Below are 18,108 nucleotides of genomic sequence, written 5' to 3' on the forward strand. Positions count from 1 at the left end.
GAGTAACAAGGGGACGGCAGCAAGCAGACGGAGGGAGATGGAAGGGGTAGAAAGGAAAAATAAAGAGCGAAAGAAGACATGTGGAGGAGAGATTAAAAAGGATGTAATGTGAAATTGGGGGCTGTGAGGGAATGTAAGCACCAGAGAGGGGGGAGCTAGAGGGAACTAGAGGCAGATAAAGGGAGAGGGGCGGTAAAAGAAACCCAGAAAAGTTTACAATAAGAAAGACAGCAAAGCGAGAAGAGGGCGGGGCAATAAGGGAGAGGAGTGGGGCAGGAGTATTGTCAGCGGAGAGAGCCCAAAAGTATCAGGGCATTTGCCCACCTCTCTGCACAAGACTCCAGGGCCACCCCTAAGGCTTGTTTGCCCAGCCACAACCCAGAGCCTCCAATGGAACAACACCTGGGGCGGAACAGCAGTGCTGGGGCGGAGGAGAGGAGCGCCCTTGGGGGCAGCCGCTGGCTGGCGGCCTTCCTCTGCTTCATCATCGTCCTCACCACGGCCGGGAACTCGCTGCTTATTGTGCTCATCCTCACTCAGCGCTCCCTCAGGAACACGTCCAACTTCTTCCTCGTGTCACTCTTTGCCGCCGACCTGCTGGTGGGGCTGGTGGTGATGCCGCCCGCTATGCTGAACCAATTGTACGGCCGCTGGGTACTGGAGCAGCCTTTCTGCTCCATCTGGCACTCTTTTGACGTAATGTGCTGCAGCGCCTCCATCCTCAACCTGTGTGCCATCAGCCTGGACCGCTACTTGCTCATCCTGTGCCCCCTGCAGTACAAGCTACGCATGGGCCCTTGCCGCGCTTTAGGCCTCATCCTGGCTGCCTGGAGCCTGGCCGCCCTGGCATCCTTCCTGCCCATCACCATGGACTGGCATGAGCTGGAGTTCGATGTTCGACCTGCCAATAACACGCTGCTTCGGGGGCAGGACCAGTGCCGCCTTCTGGTAAGCTTGCCTTATGCCTTGGTGGCATCATGCTTGACTTTCTTTCTGCCATCTGTGGGCATCTCCTTCACCTACAGCCGCATTCTGCTGGCCGCCAGGAAGCAAGCAATGCAGGTGGCAGCACTGACCGCCAACATGGCCACCAATGGCGAGGAGCCCACACAGGTAAGATGGAAATTGATATTCAAGAAATGCCAATGTGCCTTATATTCACTTAAACCATTGTATTATTTCATAATCTCAAAACGAACCAAATACTCTCTCCAACCCTAATCGTAACACGCAAACTAATAGTAACTCTAACGCTAATCCTACTTCTAACCTTGATCCTAATTGCAAACATGACCCAAATCCTATTTGTGACTCCTAACTTGACCACCTTACCAAACCCTAACAAAACCCTCCCCTATCAAAACCTTACCCAACCCTAACCAAAATGCAGGTCAAGCATGTGACAATGATAACTACAAACATGGTCAGCAGTGAAAAGGAGGAGCCCATACTCAAGATATATGACTGTACTTAAATGTATTTAAATCCTAACATTAGGTGATAGTCCCAACATCAACAAAAACTCTAACTTTAATTCTGATTGTAAAGTTAAAGGTACTACCAATTATAACCATAGTACATTTTTGTAATCCTTACCCTAACCGCACTTGTAACAATGATCCTAAATGTAAACCTAGCACAAACTCTATGGCCCATACTTAAGAAAAAGTGGAGCATCAGAGCTAATGCCGTATTTATAATACGGCACACCATGGCGGTCATTAGTACAATAGCATCATAATTTGTGACGCAATTGTGGTGCTTTGCTACACTAGCGTAAAAAATGTTTTGGGATGCTAGTGTAGCAAAGTGAAAGGAGGCCCATAAGTTTATATGGGTGCGTCATTTTAATGCCTGCTCTGAGCTGGCGTTAAAAATGATGCCAAAAATGGCGCAGTGAAATCTATTAAATTTTACTGTGCCATTTTTGCAGGCCTCCTAGCGACTGAACGCCCCCCTTGCATACATAATGCCTGGTGCAGGCATAATGTGGCACAAGGGGTTACAAAATGTTGCAATACATGCATTGCACCACTTTGTAAATATGTTGTGGGAAAAGGCCACCTTACCATAAAAAAATAATGCTAAGGCGGTGCAAGGCGCTCTTAAATATGCCCCAATTTGTGATCCAACCTCAATGCCAAGATCAACCACAACTATAACTCTTACCCTGCTGCCCCCATGATGAAGGTGGCAACCTTAACCACAGGCATGGTCAGCAGTGTGGAAGAGGCCACACAGGTAATAAGTAACCACTTCATGTCCATATATGTAATCCTAAATGTAACCCTAACTGTAAAATTGGGGGCATTTGCAAGCAGGGAGTGCAAGTTTTAGCACTGACTTGAGACATGGGCAGCAGCAGGGAAGACCGCAGGCAGGTGAAGAGGGTATCTGCTCTGAGGCGGATGTGGTCAGAAAAGCCAGGGAGAAAAGAGAACGGATTAATTGAGAGAGGGACAGAGAGTGAGAGTGGAAGAGGAGAGAGAGCAACAGTCAGTTAGAGAGCAATAGAGAATGAATGCGAGAGTACAGGGAGAACTAAAAGAAAGAGGCAGGAGTAACCCATCTGCCAATATCTAAATCCGGCCCTTAATTTGTAAAAGAAATAAGTGCCAGTGCCCAAAGATTTCTCAGAAGCCAGTGGCTGGCACAGCAAAATGTCACGGCAGCTGAATACCAAGGCTTCATAGTTTGGATTCCACCTCTTGCCTCTTTCAACCACCACGGAACACTCCCTGTTTCTTTATCTCACGCTTGCAGGTTCTTTTTATTCCCTACTCTTTGTAACTATTTCCCCATCTTTGTCTTCTTCCTTCTTTCCAATTTTTCTCTTGTTCTCTCCTTTGGTCTAAGTCAACGACTGGTGAGGAAAAATAATTGTCAATCCCCAAAAGTGAGTGCCGCTGGCCTCCATCTGCAACCAGCGACTCAAATTAAGTGCTGCAGGTGGGAGACAAAATGATAGGAAAAGAAAGAGAGACAGAAGAGAGGTGAAGAGAGAGTTGAGAATGGGATAGAGGGAGAGAGAGAGTAAGTTCACCTTTATTAGAACATTGGAATGTTGGTAGCTCCATTGAAAACAATGGAGTGCTGTGGGCTTTTACTGGCCGGTAAAAGCCCGCAGCACCAACATTCCAATGTTCGCTTTGTTCACAGCAACAGCTGTGAACAAAGCCTCACGGAGCCCGAGGGGATTTTAATCCCCTCGGGCTCCGTGAACATTTTTTTTTTTAATAGAACATTCTGCCCTGAGTGGCAGAATGTTCTAATAGCCTTAGAACCCGCTGTAGCGGGCTCTACCGGCTATTAAAGTCCCTCTCCCTTGTTAAATGCCCTTGCCTTCGCCTCGGGCATTTAACGCGGGGAGCGGGCCTTTAATAGCCGATAGAGCCCGCTACGGAGGGTTCTAAGGCTATATTAAAACCTAATAGCCCACATCCACCAATCCATCCTTAAAGGAAACTTTACATCTAATCCTCACTGTGATATGATCTCTAACCATGACCCTGAACCCAACCTCATGACTAATTCTAGTACTTTTTTCCAGGAGGAGCCCATTGGACCACCACCACTTCTATCTACCACTAGGTCGAACCCCTATAATTCTTCTGTGATTCTATCAACTTTCAAACTCAGGTCACGGATCAATACTTTGACCTCTAATCTTCTTCTTACCATTAACTTGACACCCTTGGCAACCCCTTGCCAGATATTGCAAGGGGTTGCATTGCCCTTGCCTCCCACAAGCTGTCACAAGGGCAACGCAATCCTTTAGTGAGATTTATCAAGCAACATAACGCCACCTTGCCTGTCCCTGTGTTTCTTGGTAAATCTGGAGTAACGCAAGGCAGCGCAAGTTGCTGCCTCACGCTACTCTGCCCTCTGAAGGCATTTCATGGACGGTGTGTGGAAGTTCCTATGCACCCACCCATGGATGATGCCGCATTTCTAGATTCTCCAAGACTGGTAAACTTGGGAATGTGTGAAAATCCTACACCTTCCTGGTAGGTGCAGCAAGGAGAAATATCTTTATTTCTACGTGTTACTTCCTCTTTCTAAGAGTGATGCCATCTGCAGCACACTTAGAAAGAGGAAAACACCTCAGAGGAATGTTCGTTGTGCACGTACTTTCCTGCACAAAACTAATCCTACCTACAATCCAGGCACGCTTGCAACATGGCGCAAGGCATTGGTGCTGGGCAAGAGATTGTGCACCAGTGCAGCCAGAGAGTGGGAGTGCACTATATGTTATTAGAACATTGGAATGTTGGTAGCTCCATTGAAAACAATGGAGTGCTGTGGGCTTTTACTGGCCGGTAAAAGCCCGCAGCGCCAACATTCCAATGTTCGCTTTGTTCACAGCAACAGCTGTGAACAAAGCCTCACGGAGCCCGAGGGGATTTTAATCCCCTCGGGCTCCGTGAACATTTTTTTTTTAAAAAGAACATTCTGCCCTGAGTGGCAGAATGTTCTAATAGCCTTAGAACCCGCCGTAGCGGGCTCTACCGGCTATTAAAGTCCCTCTCCCTTGTTAAATGCCCTCGCCTTCGGCTCGGGCATTTAACGCGGGGAGCGGGCTTTTAATAGCCGGTAGAGCCCGCTACGGCGGGTTCTAAGGCTATAGTAAATATGGCACATTCCTGCCCTCTGCCTTTCATGCAGCGCAGCAAGTTGTCTTTCTGCATTGGGTGAAATAATGATAAATCCAGCCCTCCAACTTTAACACCTAATGTTAACCATGACCGTCAACCCTGAAATTAACCTTGACCCTAATCCTGACCTAACCCTATCACTAAAACTTATCATATTATATTAAATTAAAAAACGGCAACACAATCTCCAACAATGAATCCATATTAATATAGTTACATGTCTTGCCATACTCAAATTATTGTCAGTTACTAAATTAAATACACTTCAAATGAGTTGATCTAAAATGAAAGCTAACCTACCTTATCCTAAAGCCCTGATAATTATTATTAGGTTATCCCCAGCCTTATACCTTCATTTAGCAATAACCGTGACTCTGCTGTTCATTTTTTTATTAGCAGTTTTTTAAAGCGTAGACCAGACTCAGTGCTGCCAGAGCATTGTTTACCAAATCCGTTTACAGCTTTCAGGTTCCATGAATGATTGCTGCATAAAAAATACATGAAGACACTCAGGTAGAAGATTAGAAGATTCCTGCATAAAAAGCCAGATGTTGTAAGTTTCCAGGGTGACTGCTACAACAGTACCGATTTTGTGTCAGTGGTTGCAGGTTGTGGGAACCAGCACACATTTTTAGGGACTAGGACTTATTTTTCATTTAAGACTTTTCCTCACGGCAGAAAGAAGAGGGAAGATAACAATATGAAAACATTGAGAAAGCAAGCACAATGTATGACAAAGAGCTTATGAGAAAAGAATGCAATATAGGGTTCTGGAGAGTGAAGCTTAAGGTGAACTCAAGACGACCTTGGTATATTTTGTGGCCTGGCACTTGCAGCACAGACACCTAAGAAAAACTTTGGGTTTCTGAAAAAAAAATATTTTATTTTAAATCTTGCCCTTTATAGCTTAGGGATATTTAGAATATGAGCAGGCTCTCCAAGCTCCCCTGATACTGCTGCTAAGCGCTATACAGCACTTGCAGTTATAGTGCCACTGCTACCTCTGCCTCCTGGCTGCTGCCTCCTAACTTAGCTTTGCTTCGGGCCCACCCGCCTACCCTGCGCTCTTCCCCCTCTTTTTTGCCCTTGCCAGGCCCCCGCAGCGTGCTGTTTTTTCCCACTCTGCACCTCTCCCATCCCCACCTCCCCCAGGACTCACTTAATGGCAGTCGTTGCGTGACCCCATTGAGCCGCCCCCCCATCTCCCCCGACACTGCTAAGAAACACCATACTGCGCCTGCAGTTACAGTGCCACTTCTACCTCTGCCCCACTGGCTGCTGCCTCCTAACCTACATTTGCTTCAGGCCTCCTGCCTACCCTGCGCACTTCCTGCTCTTTTTTTTGCCCCTGCCAGGGCCCCCCTGTCCCACTGTTTTTTCCCGCTCAGCACCCCTCCTGCCCCCACTAGGACTTACTTAATGGCAGTGACAGTGTGACCCCATTTAGCAGCCCCCCCAGCTCCCCTGACCCTGCTGCTAATCGTTATACAGTGCTACTGCTACCTCCCGCCCCCTGGCTGCTGCCTCCTAACTTAACTTTACTTCAGGCGCCCCTGCTTCCTCTGCTCGAGTCCCGCTCTATTTTTGCCCCTGCCAGGCCCTCCCAAGTCCCGCTCTTTTCCCCACTCTGCAACCTCCCGCCCCGTTGCCCCTCCCCCAGGACCTACTTAATGGAAGTTTTTGTGTGACCTCACAGCGGGCGCGCCAAAAGCAAGTCCGTCTGTGCCTGTCTGTGCCTGGACTAGGTTCAGTGCCAGGACCCCTCCCCCAGCAGACCCCCGGCCACAAACTTCAACTCCACTGCATACTACACAACGTCCAATCCATCTGCAAGCACACCATAGAAATCTGAGACACCATCACCACCCTTGCACCCAACATAATGTTTATCACAGAAACGTGTCTCATTCTGCATCTGCACCAGACATCGGCACCACTACACCCCCTGGATATAAGATGATCCACTGCGACCACCCTAACAGACAATGCAGAGGCATCACCATCATCCACAAGAACTCCCTCTACTGCACCACCTTATATCACGACACAATCAATCAATCAATCAATACATTTGTTGAGCACGCTACTCACCCGGTAGGGTCTCAAGGCGCTGGGGGGTATTGGGGGGGAGGGTGCTACTGCTTAAAGAGCCAGGTCTTGAGGCGCTTCCTGAAGGTCAGGAGGTCCTGGGTCTTGCGTAGGTTGGTGGGGAGGGAGTTCCAGTCACAACACCAGTCATGGAACACCTCAATTTCCAGATCAAACCTGGTGCCAAAACCACCATCAGAGGAACCCTCGCCTACAGAGCCCCTGGCCTCCACTACAGCTCCTGCAACTCCATCCCAGACTTCCTTGCCCCCCTTGCAATCAACTCCAACCACTACATCTTCCTGGAGGACCTGAACTTCCACCTAGAAGACCCGAACAATGCCAACTCAGCCAAACTCCAGGAAAACATGAGCATCATCAGCCTCTCTCATCTGGTCACCATCCGCATGCACAGCACAGGACACATACTAGACCCCATTTTCTCCACCATCGACACAGCCAAGTTCCCCCACACCACTGAGGTAACTTGGACTGACCACAACATCGTCCACTTCACCATCAAGGGACTACCTGAGGCCCTGAAGAGATCCATCACCCTCCCCGCTGCAACTGGAGAAAGGTGCTGAAAACACTATGGATTGCCACCCTCAGAGAAGCTAGACCCATCCCTGTGGGCACCCTCGAACGCCGCATTCAAAATTTCTCGAATGGGATCTCCTCAGCTGCCGCCATCAATGTCCCCCTGAAGAGCACCACCAGCAGCAAGCCCACCAAGCAAGGCAAATGGTTCTCCCCAGAACTTCAGCCCTCAAACGTCACTGCAGGAAACTACAGAGACACTGGCCCTCCAGCAAAGACCCTGCCAACCTCGACTCCTTTGGGTCTGTCCTCAACAGATACCCCCGCCGACTCAGGGAGACCAAGAAAGAAGCACTCTTTTCCCACATCGAAGCAAGCACCAACCACGCCAGTGAACTCTTCAGCATAGTCAGAGAATTTTCCTGCCCCTTCACCACAGAGAACACAATCCACTCCTCCCAAGCTCTCTGCAACACGCTATTGGACCACTTTCACCACAAGATCGCCGACATTTACAGCAACTTCGACCCCCAGCCCACCGACCTCAACCACCCCTGCATCCCAACCCACCACTCCCCGTCCCACCGGATCACCGAATGGAAGCAGCTATCCATCGGAGACACCATCTCCATCATGACCTCTATCCACTCCAGATCCTCCCGGGACCCATGGCTGCACCAATTCTGCCACCTAGGAAGAGAGGTAATTGGAACCTCCCTTACAGAACTCCTTAACAACTCCATCTCCACAGCCACCATCCCCGGTGCCTTGAAGCACTCTGTGGTCAAAACCCTCCTCAAGAAATCCTCAGTCAACCCGAACGAGCTTAAGAACTACCTCCCCATTTCGCTGTTCCCGTTCCCTGCCAAAGTCTTGGAAAAGGTCATCAACCACTAGTTGACGGACTACCTCGAAGACAACAACATGCTTGACCCATCCCAATCTGGCTTCCGGCCCAAACACAGCAGCAAGACCACCTTTATCACAGCAACTGACAACATCAGATGCCTCCTCGACCTATGGGGAACAGCGGCCCGCATCCTCCTTGACTTATCGGCAGTCTTCGACACCATCTCCCACCACACTCTCATCACCGACTCCACAGCATTGGCATCCAAGACAACGCACTTCACTCGATGTCCTCCTTCCTCTCCGGTCGAACAAGGAGGATACGCTTCCCTCCCTTCTTCTCTGCTGCACTCAAAGACATCAACTCTGGTATCCCCGAGGGCTCCTCCCTCAGCCCTACCCTCTTTAACACCTACATGACTCCACTGGCAGATGTCACCATGCACCCACAGACTCAACATCATCTCCTACTCCAATGCCACCCAGTTCGTCCTATCCCTCACAGACGACACCACCACCACATGAGCCAACTTCTAAAACACCATGACCGACATCACCACCTAGGTGAGGACCAACTGCCTCAAGCTAAACTCAGACAAGACAGAGATCCTCATCTTTGGGAACAAGCCCTCCCCCTGGGATGATACATGATGGCCCACCACCCTCGGTTCCCCACCAACACCCAACGATCATGCATGCAACCTTAGGATCATCCTGGATACCCAACTGACCATAAAGCAACAATTCAACACCATCTCATCTGCCTGCTTTCACATGCTCCACCAGGAAACCAGTCATCCAGGCCCTCATTTCCAGCTGACTCAACTACAGCAACATGCTCTACGCCAGAACCACAAAACTGCTCATTAACCGCCTCCAGACCATCAAGAATGCAGCAGCAAGACCCGTCCTCGAACTCCCCAGAAAAACCAGCATCAGTCCCCACGTCAGGGCCCTCCACTGGCTCCCCATCCAGCTAAGATGATCCTTCCAAGCTCCTCACGCCTACATACAAGGCCCTCCACAACGCCAGACTTGCCTATATCAGCAATCACCTGACATTCCACCGACTGACCAGGGAACTCTGCTCAGCCTCCCTCGGCCAGGCCCACGTCCCCCACATTTTCCGCGATCACTTCGGAGCTCGCTCCTTCTCCCACCTTGTCACCAGGTCCTGGAACAACCTCCTCCTCCACCTGCGCACCTCCCCTTCTCTGAAGGACTTCAGAAAGCAGCTCAAAACTTGGCTGTTCGACCGCCATTGTCAGCTGGATGAGGCCTGCAGCATCCCTCCAGCGCCTAGAAACCCCCCGGGTGACAAGCTTGTGCTCTACAAGACCATTGATTGATTGATGATACAGGTATTCTAACTGTATACCATCAAATATAAACATAGTATTAAATAGTGGTGCTGGTGCTACACATAAAATACAGGTGAACAAACAATGTATAAACAAAGAGATTTACATAAATGTTATTAACCAGGTAACTTGTATTATCAATAGTGAAAAATTCCAGAGCTTGATAGAAAGGGGCACATGAATGAACCCTATGTTACAAGATGCAGCTCTAGAACAGCTCACTTTTCAATTCTTATTTGAAGGTGTGCAAGGACGAGGCTGTCCTGGTGTTTTACAGAACAGCATTTTTCCCTCAGATGCAGGGGCCGACGTACATTAAAAAAGCATGGAAACTGTGATGCTGCACCCAATAGGGTTAGGGTGAGAGAGCATGGAGCCGGGGCAAAGGCGTGGCTGAAGAAACAAAATACTCTCACTTTTTTCTGTATTTCACCTTCAGGTAACAACATACAAAATAGGGCACACCTTAAATGAAAAAAAAGTGCAAGTTAAGCTAATCATTTGGAAAGGCACTATTATGCATTTTGAAACCTTTGTCAGTTACTGCACTGCGGTGGTCTCCGTGAATAACCAGAGAGCCACTGTATTAAGTCCTGGTTGGTGCAGTGGAAAATAGTGCCTTGTGTATGTTTACTCCTACGAGGTCCCAGTCTGTGAATATGTAATCATTATTTTAAACTTTCATTACAAACCGGATAGGAAACTCTGTTATAAAATGCGCAACCATGTTTAAAATAAAATAGTGCTTCCAAAATATAGATTTTAGTAATACCAAGACTGTATGTAGTGCGTTTTTGCAACTGTCCTTTAAAAGCAACTCTCCACAGCCCAGCTACTAACTACCTTGCAATGTCATCCGAAAGATTTAAGGGCCTGATTTAGATTTCGGCGGATAGTTATTCCATTACTACAGTGTTAGATATCCTGTCTGCCGAAATCTAAATCCCATAGGAAACAATGGGATTTAGATTTCCGTGGACGGGATATCTGTCACTGTTGAGATGGAATAACCCCTCCGCCAAAATTTATATCTGGTCCTAAATCTGTAACATCAGAAAGCTTCAAGTGATTCCATCAATTAAAGCCAAAACCGGCATCCAAGAGCTCTTTATATTTGCAGATCAGCCAGTTGGACACATTTATAATTCTTTCAGGCAAGCTGGCACCCTGGCAAGAAGGCTTGTTAAGCTCTCTGCCCCTCCCTTGGTTTCACAGCACAGTAGATTCCCTGCCATACCATTCAAATGAAGCATTTTAACAGTGAAAATTAACTGTTCTGGGGCGGTTGTCCTTTCAGAAAAAGTAGGGGAACTGTCAAAAAAGCATAGGTCCATTTTGCCCCCCATATTCTGCTCACTTTGACCACTGCTTGTTTTGATGTCTTTGCAGAATGCAGAGAAGTAGATTATTTCCATTCTGGAGTTGGCCTGGGTCCCCTGGGATTGTCAGTTTCTGTGTCAGCTATTTCTGGGGAGCAGGGTGAGCTGCTTGACAGGTACTGCAATCTTGTTTGCAGATATTACTTGCCTTCATGGGAAGCCATTTCCAAGTGATCCGGTTTGGGTAGCTGTGATCCACCTTTCTGTGAGCCTGTGGCCAGCTGAGCTGCTGAGGGTATGGCCATCTATCGAGAACCTATTGAGACGGGGTAGGTGTAGTTTGGGACTTCCTACGTGTATGTTTTAAAAAAAAAAATCTTACGTGTTTAAACTACCCAAAACAGTGCTTTTTATGCACTAAGATGGGAGCCAGTTGGAAAGCAGGAGAGGGGCCAATCTAAAAAAATTAATTGTCCCTCTGGGGAGTCAACATTCGAGACAAAGGGCACGATTTAGAGTTCGGCAGACGGGATACTAGGTCACATGCATGACGGGTATCCCGTCCGCCTTATTAGAAGTGCAATTAGCTATAATACACTTGGAATACGGCAGGTGGGATATCTGCCACATTTGTGGCAGAGTTCCTAAACTTTTAATTAGGCCCAGAACCTTGGATTAGAGGTACTCCGTGCCCCTAGATTGAGAGGGGCGAACTAGCCTTATGCTGGTCATTCCTCCTTGTGTCTCTGTCACTCTGTTCTCTTATGTACCAACCTATTGGAAATCCATATCATTGTTTAGTTTACTCAATCTAGGAAAATGTGAGGATCTCAGGAGATGGGTCAGTCTCTCTCACAACGACCCCCTTTTCTACCAAACGGAAAGCAATGCGGACAAGTTATTAGCACATGTACAGCTTTCTATAGCAGGTGTCTTTCGGTGAAATGGACTAGACCACTGTGGGCGGAGGCGTCACTGACGTTTATACAAATACCTGAAACTTGTTCCTGTGGCCAGCCTCTTAGTTTACCTGCACAGACCTAGAAACCTGCAGCAGGCAGATTGGTGTGAAAAGTTAGTGAGACAACAGCCATTCCCCACAAGGTGTAATAACGTTTATAAAAGAAGAAAACGAATGAGTATATTTAGGAACAGGAAAAAAAACAACAACTAAAACACATGGCAACGACGACCCCTTGAAAATGGGAGAATGAAACGGACAGTTTGGTATATATTGGAAAGGCATTTTAACTTCTTTCCATGTAGCGCAGAACACTGACAGTTTTTTCTACTTCTGGGGCAAGCCAAAGCAGTAGAGGGTTTTAGGGGAGTGGTTGTGAGAGGATGGGGGTGCTTCGAGACACACAACATCCTCTCACAGTCTTTGCGGTAGGAGAGGGGCAAGGGACGAGAGAACGAGTGACAAAGAGGGAAAGACAGAAACAAAGAGAGAGCGAGAGAGAATGAAAGAACAAAAGAGACAGAGAGAGCTAAAGACAGGAGAGAAAGGAAGAAAAAGCTGACCTCAACCCAGTTCTGGCCTTTCCCTCAAGGTGCACCAGGAAATCGCCAAATTTAGGGGAAAAGGAAAAAAGAAAAACATGGATAATCCATGGGGGCCATGATTGCACGGTTCGACTTAGGTGCCATCATCTGACTGCTACTCAAGGGCCATTCTTGACTGAAACTCATCTTTAACCATTATTAACCCCAACCTGGTCTCTAAACATAATTTTAGCCTGACCACAATCTCTACCCCAACCCTAAAACAATCCTCTCACTCAAGACAAACCCTATTTCTTGGCTGCCATGAGACAGGCCCCTCAGGTGAAACAGCACCACTGACCGACTACCAAGCTTGTAGCATTCAACAGTCTGCACAGGTAAGCAAGGACGGGTGCACCCTCAACCGCGTGTTGCCAGTGTGTGGGGAAATTAAGGAGAGGTAGCAGAGAGAGAGAGAGAGAGAGAGATTTAAAGCAGTGGTTCCCAACCTTTTGACTTCTAAGGACCCCAACATTATCATTACTGGGACCCGAGGACCCCCACTGAATCATAATTCAAATCCAGCCCCCCCCCAACTGAGTCAATACTGAAAGCTGGGGACCTAATCTATTAATATTATTTAAATTTCTAAGCAGTCGTGGACCCCCCAAGGACGCTTCGTGGATCCCCAGCGGTCCTCGGACAACAGGTTTGGAACCACTGATTTAAAGCAATGAGAAAGTAGAGATAGCCAGGGAAAAAGTGAGGGACTGGGAGAAGTGGAGCGAGAGAGTGAAAAGAAAGTTGTAGCCATGTCAAATAGCTGATGTCAGCCCGATGTTACTTTACTCCGATCCCAGATTCAACACCTGTCCTAATATCGCTCCCGCTAGCTTCCCGAAAGCATCTGACCAGTGCTGGCGAGGGGGCCTGACAGGAGAGCTCAGCCTCAGCCGGATGTGGTCATGTGAGGAGTAAGTGAGATAGAAATAGAGTGGAGATTGGCAAGGAGAAAGAGTTCTAGGAGAATCGAGGCGTGGGGGAAATGATTGACGTGAACATGTCAGCGTGAGCACAAAGATGGGGGAGGGGAGTAAAACAAGTTCAGTTCATATTACATTATATTGTTTTGTAAAGAAATTAGGCGGTTTACAGGAACAAAATGTTGACCCATAATAGCAAATATGCTTATGATGTTTATTTGTAGCAATGAGGAGCTTAATTCAATCCCCTTGTGCTGCCGTCACATCACTTTTTCCCCCCATATCAAAAGTGTTGCACCAGCAGTGCACTCATTATGGAGTCCTCTAAGGCGAGGCAGAATAGTGACTTAAGAGCAGGTATGAGATCCACCCCTCATGAAACCGCAAAGTGACCACCTAATACAGCAAATAACAAAAGGTGATTGGAGGAATGCTTGCAATTTGTCTAACCACTGGCAAATGCTCAGGGAGCATTCCAACCCATATTTATTGCCCACCATGGCACCATAGTTTGGTTCCAGCCACATGCAAATCACTCTTGACCCTGCTTCAACAGGAACAGTTCAGCCCAACTTGCCAGGCCAGGTCCTCCCTGAACCCAAACACAAGCAAACCAAGCAGTCGTGACTCAGGGGAGGGAGAAGGGGCAGGGCATGGTGGTGGTGGAGGGAGGGTGGGAGGGTTGGGAACACGCAAAAAAAAGTAATAATAAAAAATAAAACTCACCAATTTCGCTGCGCCACCACCGCACTGCTCCTCAGCTACAGGCACAGGCTCCCAGCCTGCCCTGCGTCCAATCTTGGGATTGGATGGAGCACACAGCCAGGGCGCTCTGAGGCAGAGTGGGAGCCTCTGCCTGCTCCCTCCAATTTGGCACTGTGTTGCCGGGTTGTAAAGAGCCTAGCGAACATGTATGTTTGGCCGGCCGTCTGTCCTGTCATGCCAGTGGCCCGCCCCTTTTGCAGTAAAGGTTTTGCAGCTGCTGCTGCTGGCAGTGGGGCTATGCTCCTCCGCCATAGCGGAGGAGCCGCCCCTGAAACCAAGACTTGTTTCACCATGATTAGGGCTCATCATTTGGGTGTAGCTTAGTTCTACTGGCAGAATGTGCACAGGAAAGGTGCCTGGGCACACTCTTGCCACTTAGGACATTACATCAAACACACAAAAGGTGATAGGAGAAATGCTTGCAATTTGTCTAAATACTGGCAGTCGCACAGGTAATATACCGGCCAATCATTCTTTTGCCCACCATGCCACCACAGTTTGGATCTGGCCATATTCAAATCAGACTTGACCCTGCTCCAATAGAAGCAGTCCAGTCTAAAGTGCCAGGCCAGGTCCTCCCGGAACCAAAACACAAGTAACCCAAGACTGGTTTCTCTCTGATTGGGGCTCTTCACTCCAATGTAGCTTGGCTCCAGTGGCACAGTGTGCACAGGACCCATGTTTGGTCGTACCCCGGGCGCTTATGAAGGTACATCAACCACATAAATTGTGATGGGAGGAATGCTTGCAATTTGTCTTACTACTGGAAATACAGCTACTGTTTAGAGTTTCTTACTGAAACATGTTGGTTCTCAAATGGTTGTGGACCAATGTCTGCAGCAGGTTTGTTAGCCCTTAAAACCTAGTAAAATATATTTCTTTTTCCAGATTCCTTTTGTTTTACTACACAAACTAGATGCCTTATAATGAAAGCCCAATCTTTAAGAATAAAAATAACATAACTTATCATAGTAACATAACATGACATAATTTGGCCATGTAATGCCCCCCAAGAGATAGAATCCAAACAGAGTATGTTTATAGACACTGCTCTTTCCCATCTTCCCAGCTGTCCTTCAGTTTGATAGAGCAGTCATTTATTTTAGCAATTGGTCCTCTGCCCTAAAAATGTCATGAGCATCCCTATTGGGACCCCTCTCCACCTAACTGTGCCTTCTTAAACCTTCCTCTTAGGGCATCCATCTTAGACATCCAGGTAAAGAGCAGAAGGTTAACAGCAACAAGTCAGCATGTCTCCATGAAACAGTGTGGGATAGCTCTAGATAAGACTCACACCTCTGTTATGGGGATTTTTACCCCACATGTTTTTGCTGCAGTCGGTCGTGCAAGCGGGCGCCTGACCGGCCATGTCCTTCAACATACCTCCTCCAGAGGTGCCAGAATTTGAAGGAGCCAGCGGCAAGACTCCTCCCATTTTGGCTTTCTATCTGACCAGAAGCCACCCAGGTCAGCATGTCTCGAGAGGAAACTACCGAAACAATGGCTCCTATAACTCCTCTCAAGGTGAGTGTGCAATCCCAATTGGGGATCAGACCAGGGGGCAGGTTGGCAGAATTCTTTCACAATTGGGAGGTTCTTACATCAGACGCTTGGGTGCTTCAAACAGTGACGGGCTTCCGAAGAGAATTCTCTTGTTCCCCTTCCCAGCCCAAGAGACCACGACCCCTATCCTTTTCCCCATCCCAAGTTGATCTAGTGGATTCAGAGATTACAGACCTCTTACAAAAAGGGGCGATTGTACACATGCATTTGCATCCCCACAGATTTCTCCGCAGCCTCTTCTTAGTGGAGAAGAGTGATGGGAGCCAACATCCACTATCAACCTGAGAAAGTTCAACAAGTGGCTGGTCTTCCATCACTTCAAGGTGGAAGGAAACCACCTCCTCAGGGACTTATTGCAGGCCAACAACAGGATGGTGCTCCTAGAAATGAAGGACACCTATCTCATGATCCCCATAATCCCTCCTGACAGGCGTTTCCTGAAATTCCAAAGGTGGTATCAGCCATTCAAACTCACCTCCTTCCTTTCGGACTATCATCCGCTCCATGGTGCTTCACTAAAGTCCAGAAACTTGTGGTGGAACAACTCGGAGCCAGATGGATCAGACTTCTCATCTATCTAGACAATATCCTCATTATGGACCAGTGCCCAAGGAGATTATCGATCCCTCTCTAATTGACTATCAATCTTTTAAAGTGCCTTGGTTTCGTGATCAACGAAAAGAAGTTCTCCCTTTCACCAACTCAGACTTTACCTTTAGTGGCTTGAGGGGCACTGAAGGGGCCGGGCAGTGCGCGGTGGGGGGGAGGGAACGGAATAAACAAACATTTATTTATTTTAATTTAATTAAAACACTTACCTTTCCTCGCTGCTCCTCTGTCCCTCGTCGCTGCTGCAGGCCCAGGCTTCCAGCCTGCCCTGCGGCCAATCCTGACATTGCTCAGAGCAGCATCAGGATTGGCTGGTAACACCCAGCCATGGCGTCCCTCCCGGAAACTCTCCAAAATCAAACAACTCAGAAGAACCCTTGCGAAACCCACCAGCTCTCTGCGACAGACTTTTAGCATTGTGGGTCTACTATCTTCATCCAACAGGCCATCTTCCAGGTCCCCTACACTATCAGGCTTTGCAATGCCTCAAGATTTTTCATCTTCAATGGGGCCTCACCTATTCTCAGTCAATTCTCTCTCAGAGGAAGCCAAAGAGGAACTTCAGGGGTGGATCGCCCATATGGACGCATGAAACAGGTGTGCTATATTTGGTTCTCAACCAGATCTGATTTTAGAGTCAAATTCCACAGGCTCTGGTTGGGATCACACTGCAGGCAATTCTCCACAGGAGGAAAATGGTCTTCTGCTGAACAATCCCTTCACATGAATTGCCTGGAGCTGGTGGTGGAGTCCTTTACAGTGAAATGCTCGACCAAAGACAAAGCCCAATGCTGCGTTCTCCTCAAGATGGACAAGGTAGAGGCACTCCATTACATCAATCACCTCAGGGGAACTAAATTGAAGTCCCTTTCCGGCCTGGCCCAAAGCTTTTGGTCCTATTGCCTGGACAATCAGATCTCAGTGATGGCAGATCATCTCCCTGGGAAGTCCAATCATGACATTGGCAGGATGCCAGTCTCAGGAGATACAATCCAAGTGGGGTCCTTTCACAATGGATCGGTCCGCCTTTCAACTGGATTACCAACTGGACAAGTACTGAAGCTGGAGACTGGCTCCCAGTGCGGTGGCAATGGATGCCTTCCTACAGGATTGGAACGAGGAGAAAGGGCATGCATTTCCCCCTTTTTCAATGATCATTAGGGTATCCACCTAACTTTGGAGACAAAAGGCAGATCTAGTGAAAATCACTCCGATTTGGAGATCTCAAGTCTGGTTTCCAGTTCTGATTAAATATTCTTGGGATTTTCCAATCTGTCTACCCCTGTTGGCATATGTCCTCTGCGATACCCAAGGGAAACGTCATCACATTGTTCTGGAAAGCTCTCTCTATCTATTGGCTTGGAGGATTACCAGGAACATTGGAAAGTCCCAGGTATTTCACAAGAAGATGCATCCACCTTTTCTGCCCGGTCACCCCCAATTTTTTGCCCTATACTTTTGCTAGCTTCAGGACTGTGCGCACTTTATCACTAATAACGAGTAGTAAAGTGTCTGTGTTCCCTGTTTTAACCTGGTCAAATTGGCGTACTCTTAATTTGTGTATTTACCTTGCTTATAGCTCCTACATGTAGGGTACAAAATGTACCCAGAGCCTGGAAATCAAATACCACAGTGGACTGCAAAAACTATTTTCCCATCCATTATATTAACATTGCAATATAGCTTCAGGCCTACTTCTGAATCCTGACTGTGATAGGGCAAAACATGCACTGCAGGCTTTCAAAATTAACCCTTTTACCAGGTAAACACCTTCCTTTTAAAAATGAATAGATCACCCTTATGTGGGCCTTGAGGCCATCAAGACAGGGTGCATGGCATTTAAAAGTAGGACACGGAGAAATTTAAAGTTAACACGTAGTTACACTAACTA

General features: G+C 47.8%; 1 protein-coding gene across 1 annotated transcript; it reads left to right on the top strand.

Moving 5' to 3' along the window:
* The first annotated feature begins 264 nt into the window (after positions 1–264).
* Positions 265–7,330, top strand: LOC138301733 (5-hydroxytryptamine receptor 6-like). The gene is made up of 2 exons (XM_069242242.1): positions 265–1,113; positions 6,914–7,330. The coding sequence occupies exons 1-2, from the start codon at positions 391–393 to the stop codon at positions 7,328–7,330; spliced, it is 1,140 nt and encodes a 379-aa protein (XP_069098343.1). The 5' UTR covers positions 265–390.
* Positions 7,331–18,108: the final 10,778 nt, after the last annotated feature.

The sequence above is a fragment of the Pleurodeles waltl genome, chromosome 6 (genome assembly GCF_031143425.1).
Source record: "Pleurodeles waltl isolate 20211129_DDA chromosome 6, aPleWal1.hap1.20221129, whole genome shotgun sequence".
Lineage (NCBI taxonomy): Eukaryota > Metazoa > Chordata > Amphibia > Caudata > Salamandridae > Pleurodeles > Pleurodeles waltl.

Excerpts from the sequence above, each read along its gene's own strand:
- LOC138301733 (XM_069242242.1), top strand. The coding sequence starts at position 391 with ATGGAACAACACCTGGGGCGGAACAGCAGTGCTGGGGCGGAGGAGAGG. Across the intron at positions 1,114-6,913 it reads ATGGCGAGGAGCCCACACAG|ATCAAACCTGGTGCCAAAAC; the intron begins GTAAGATGGAAA and ends CTCAATTTCCAG.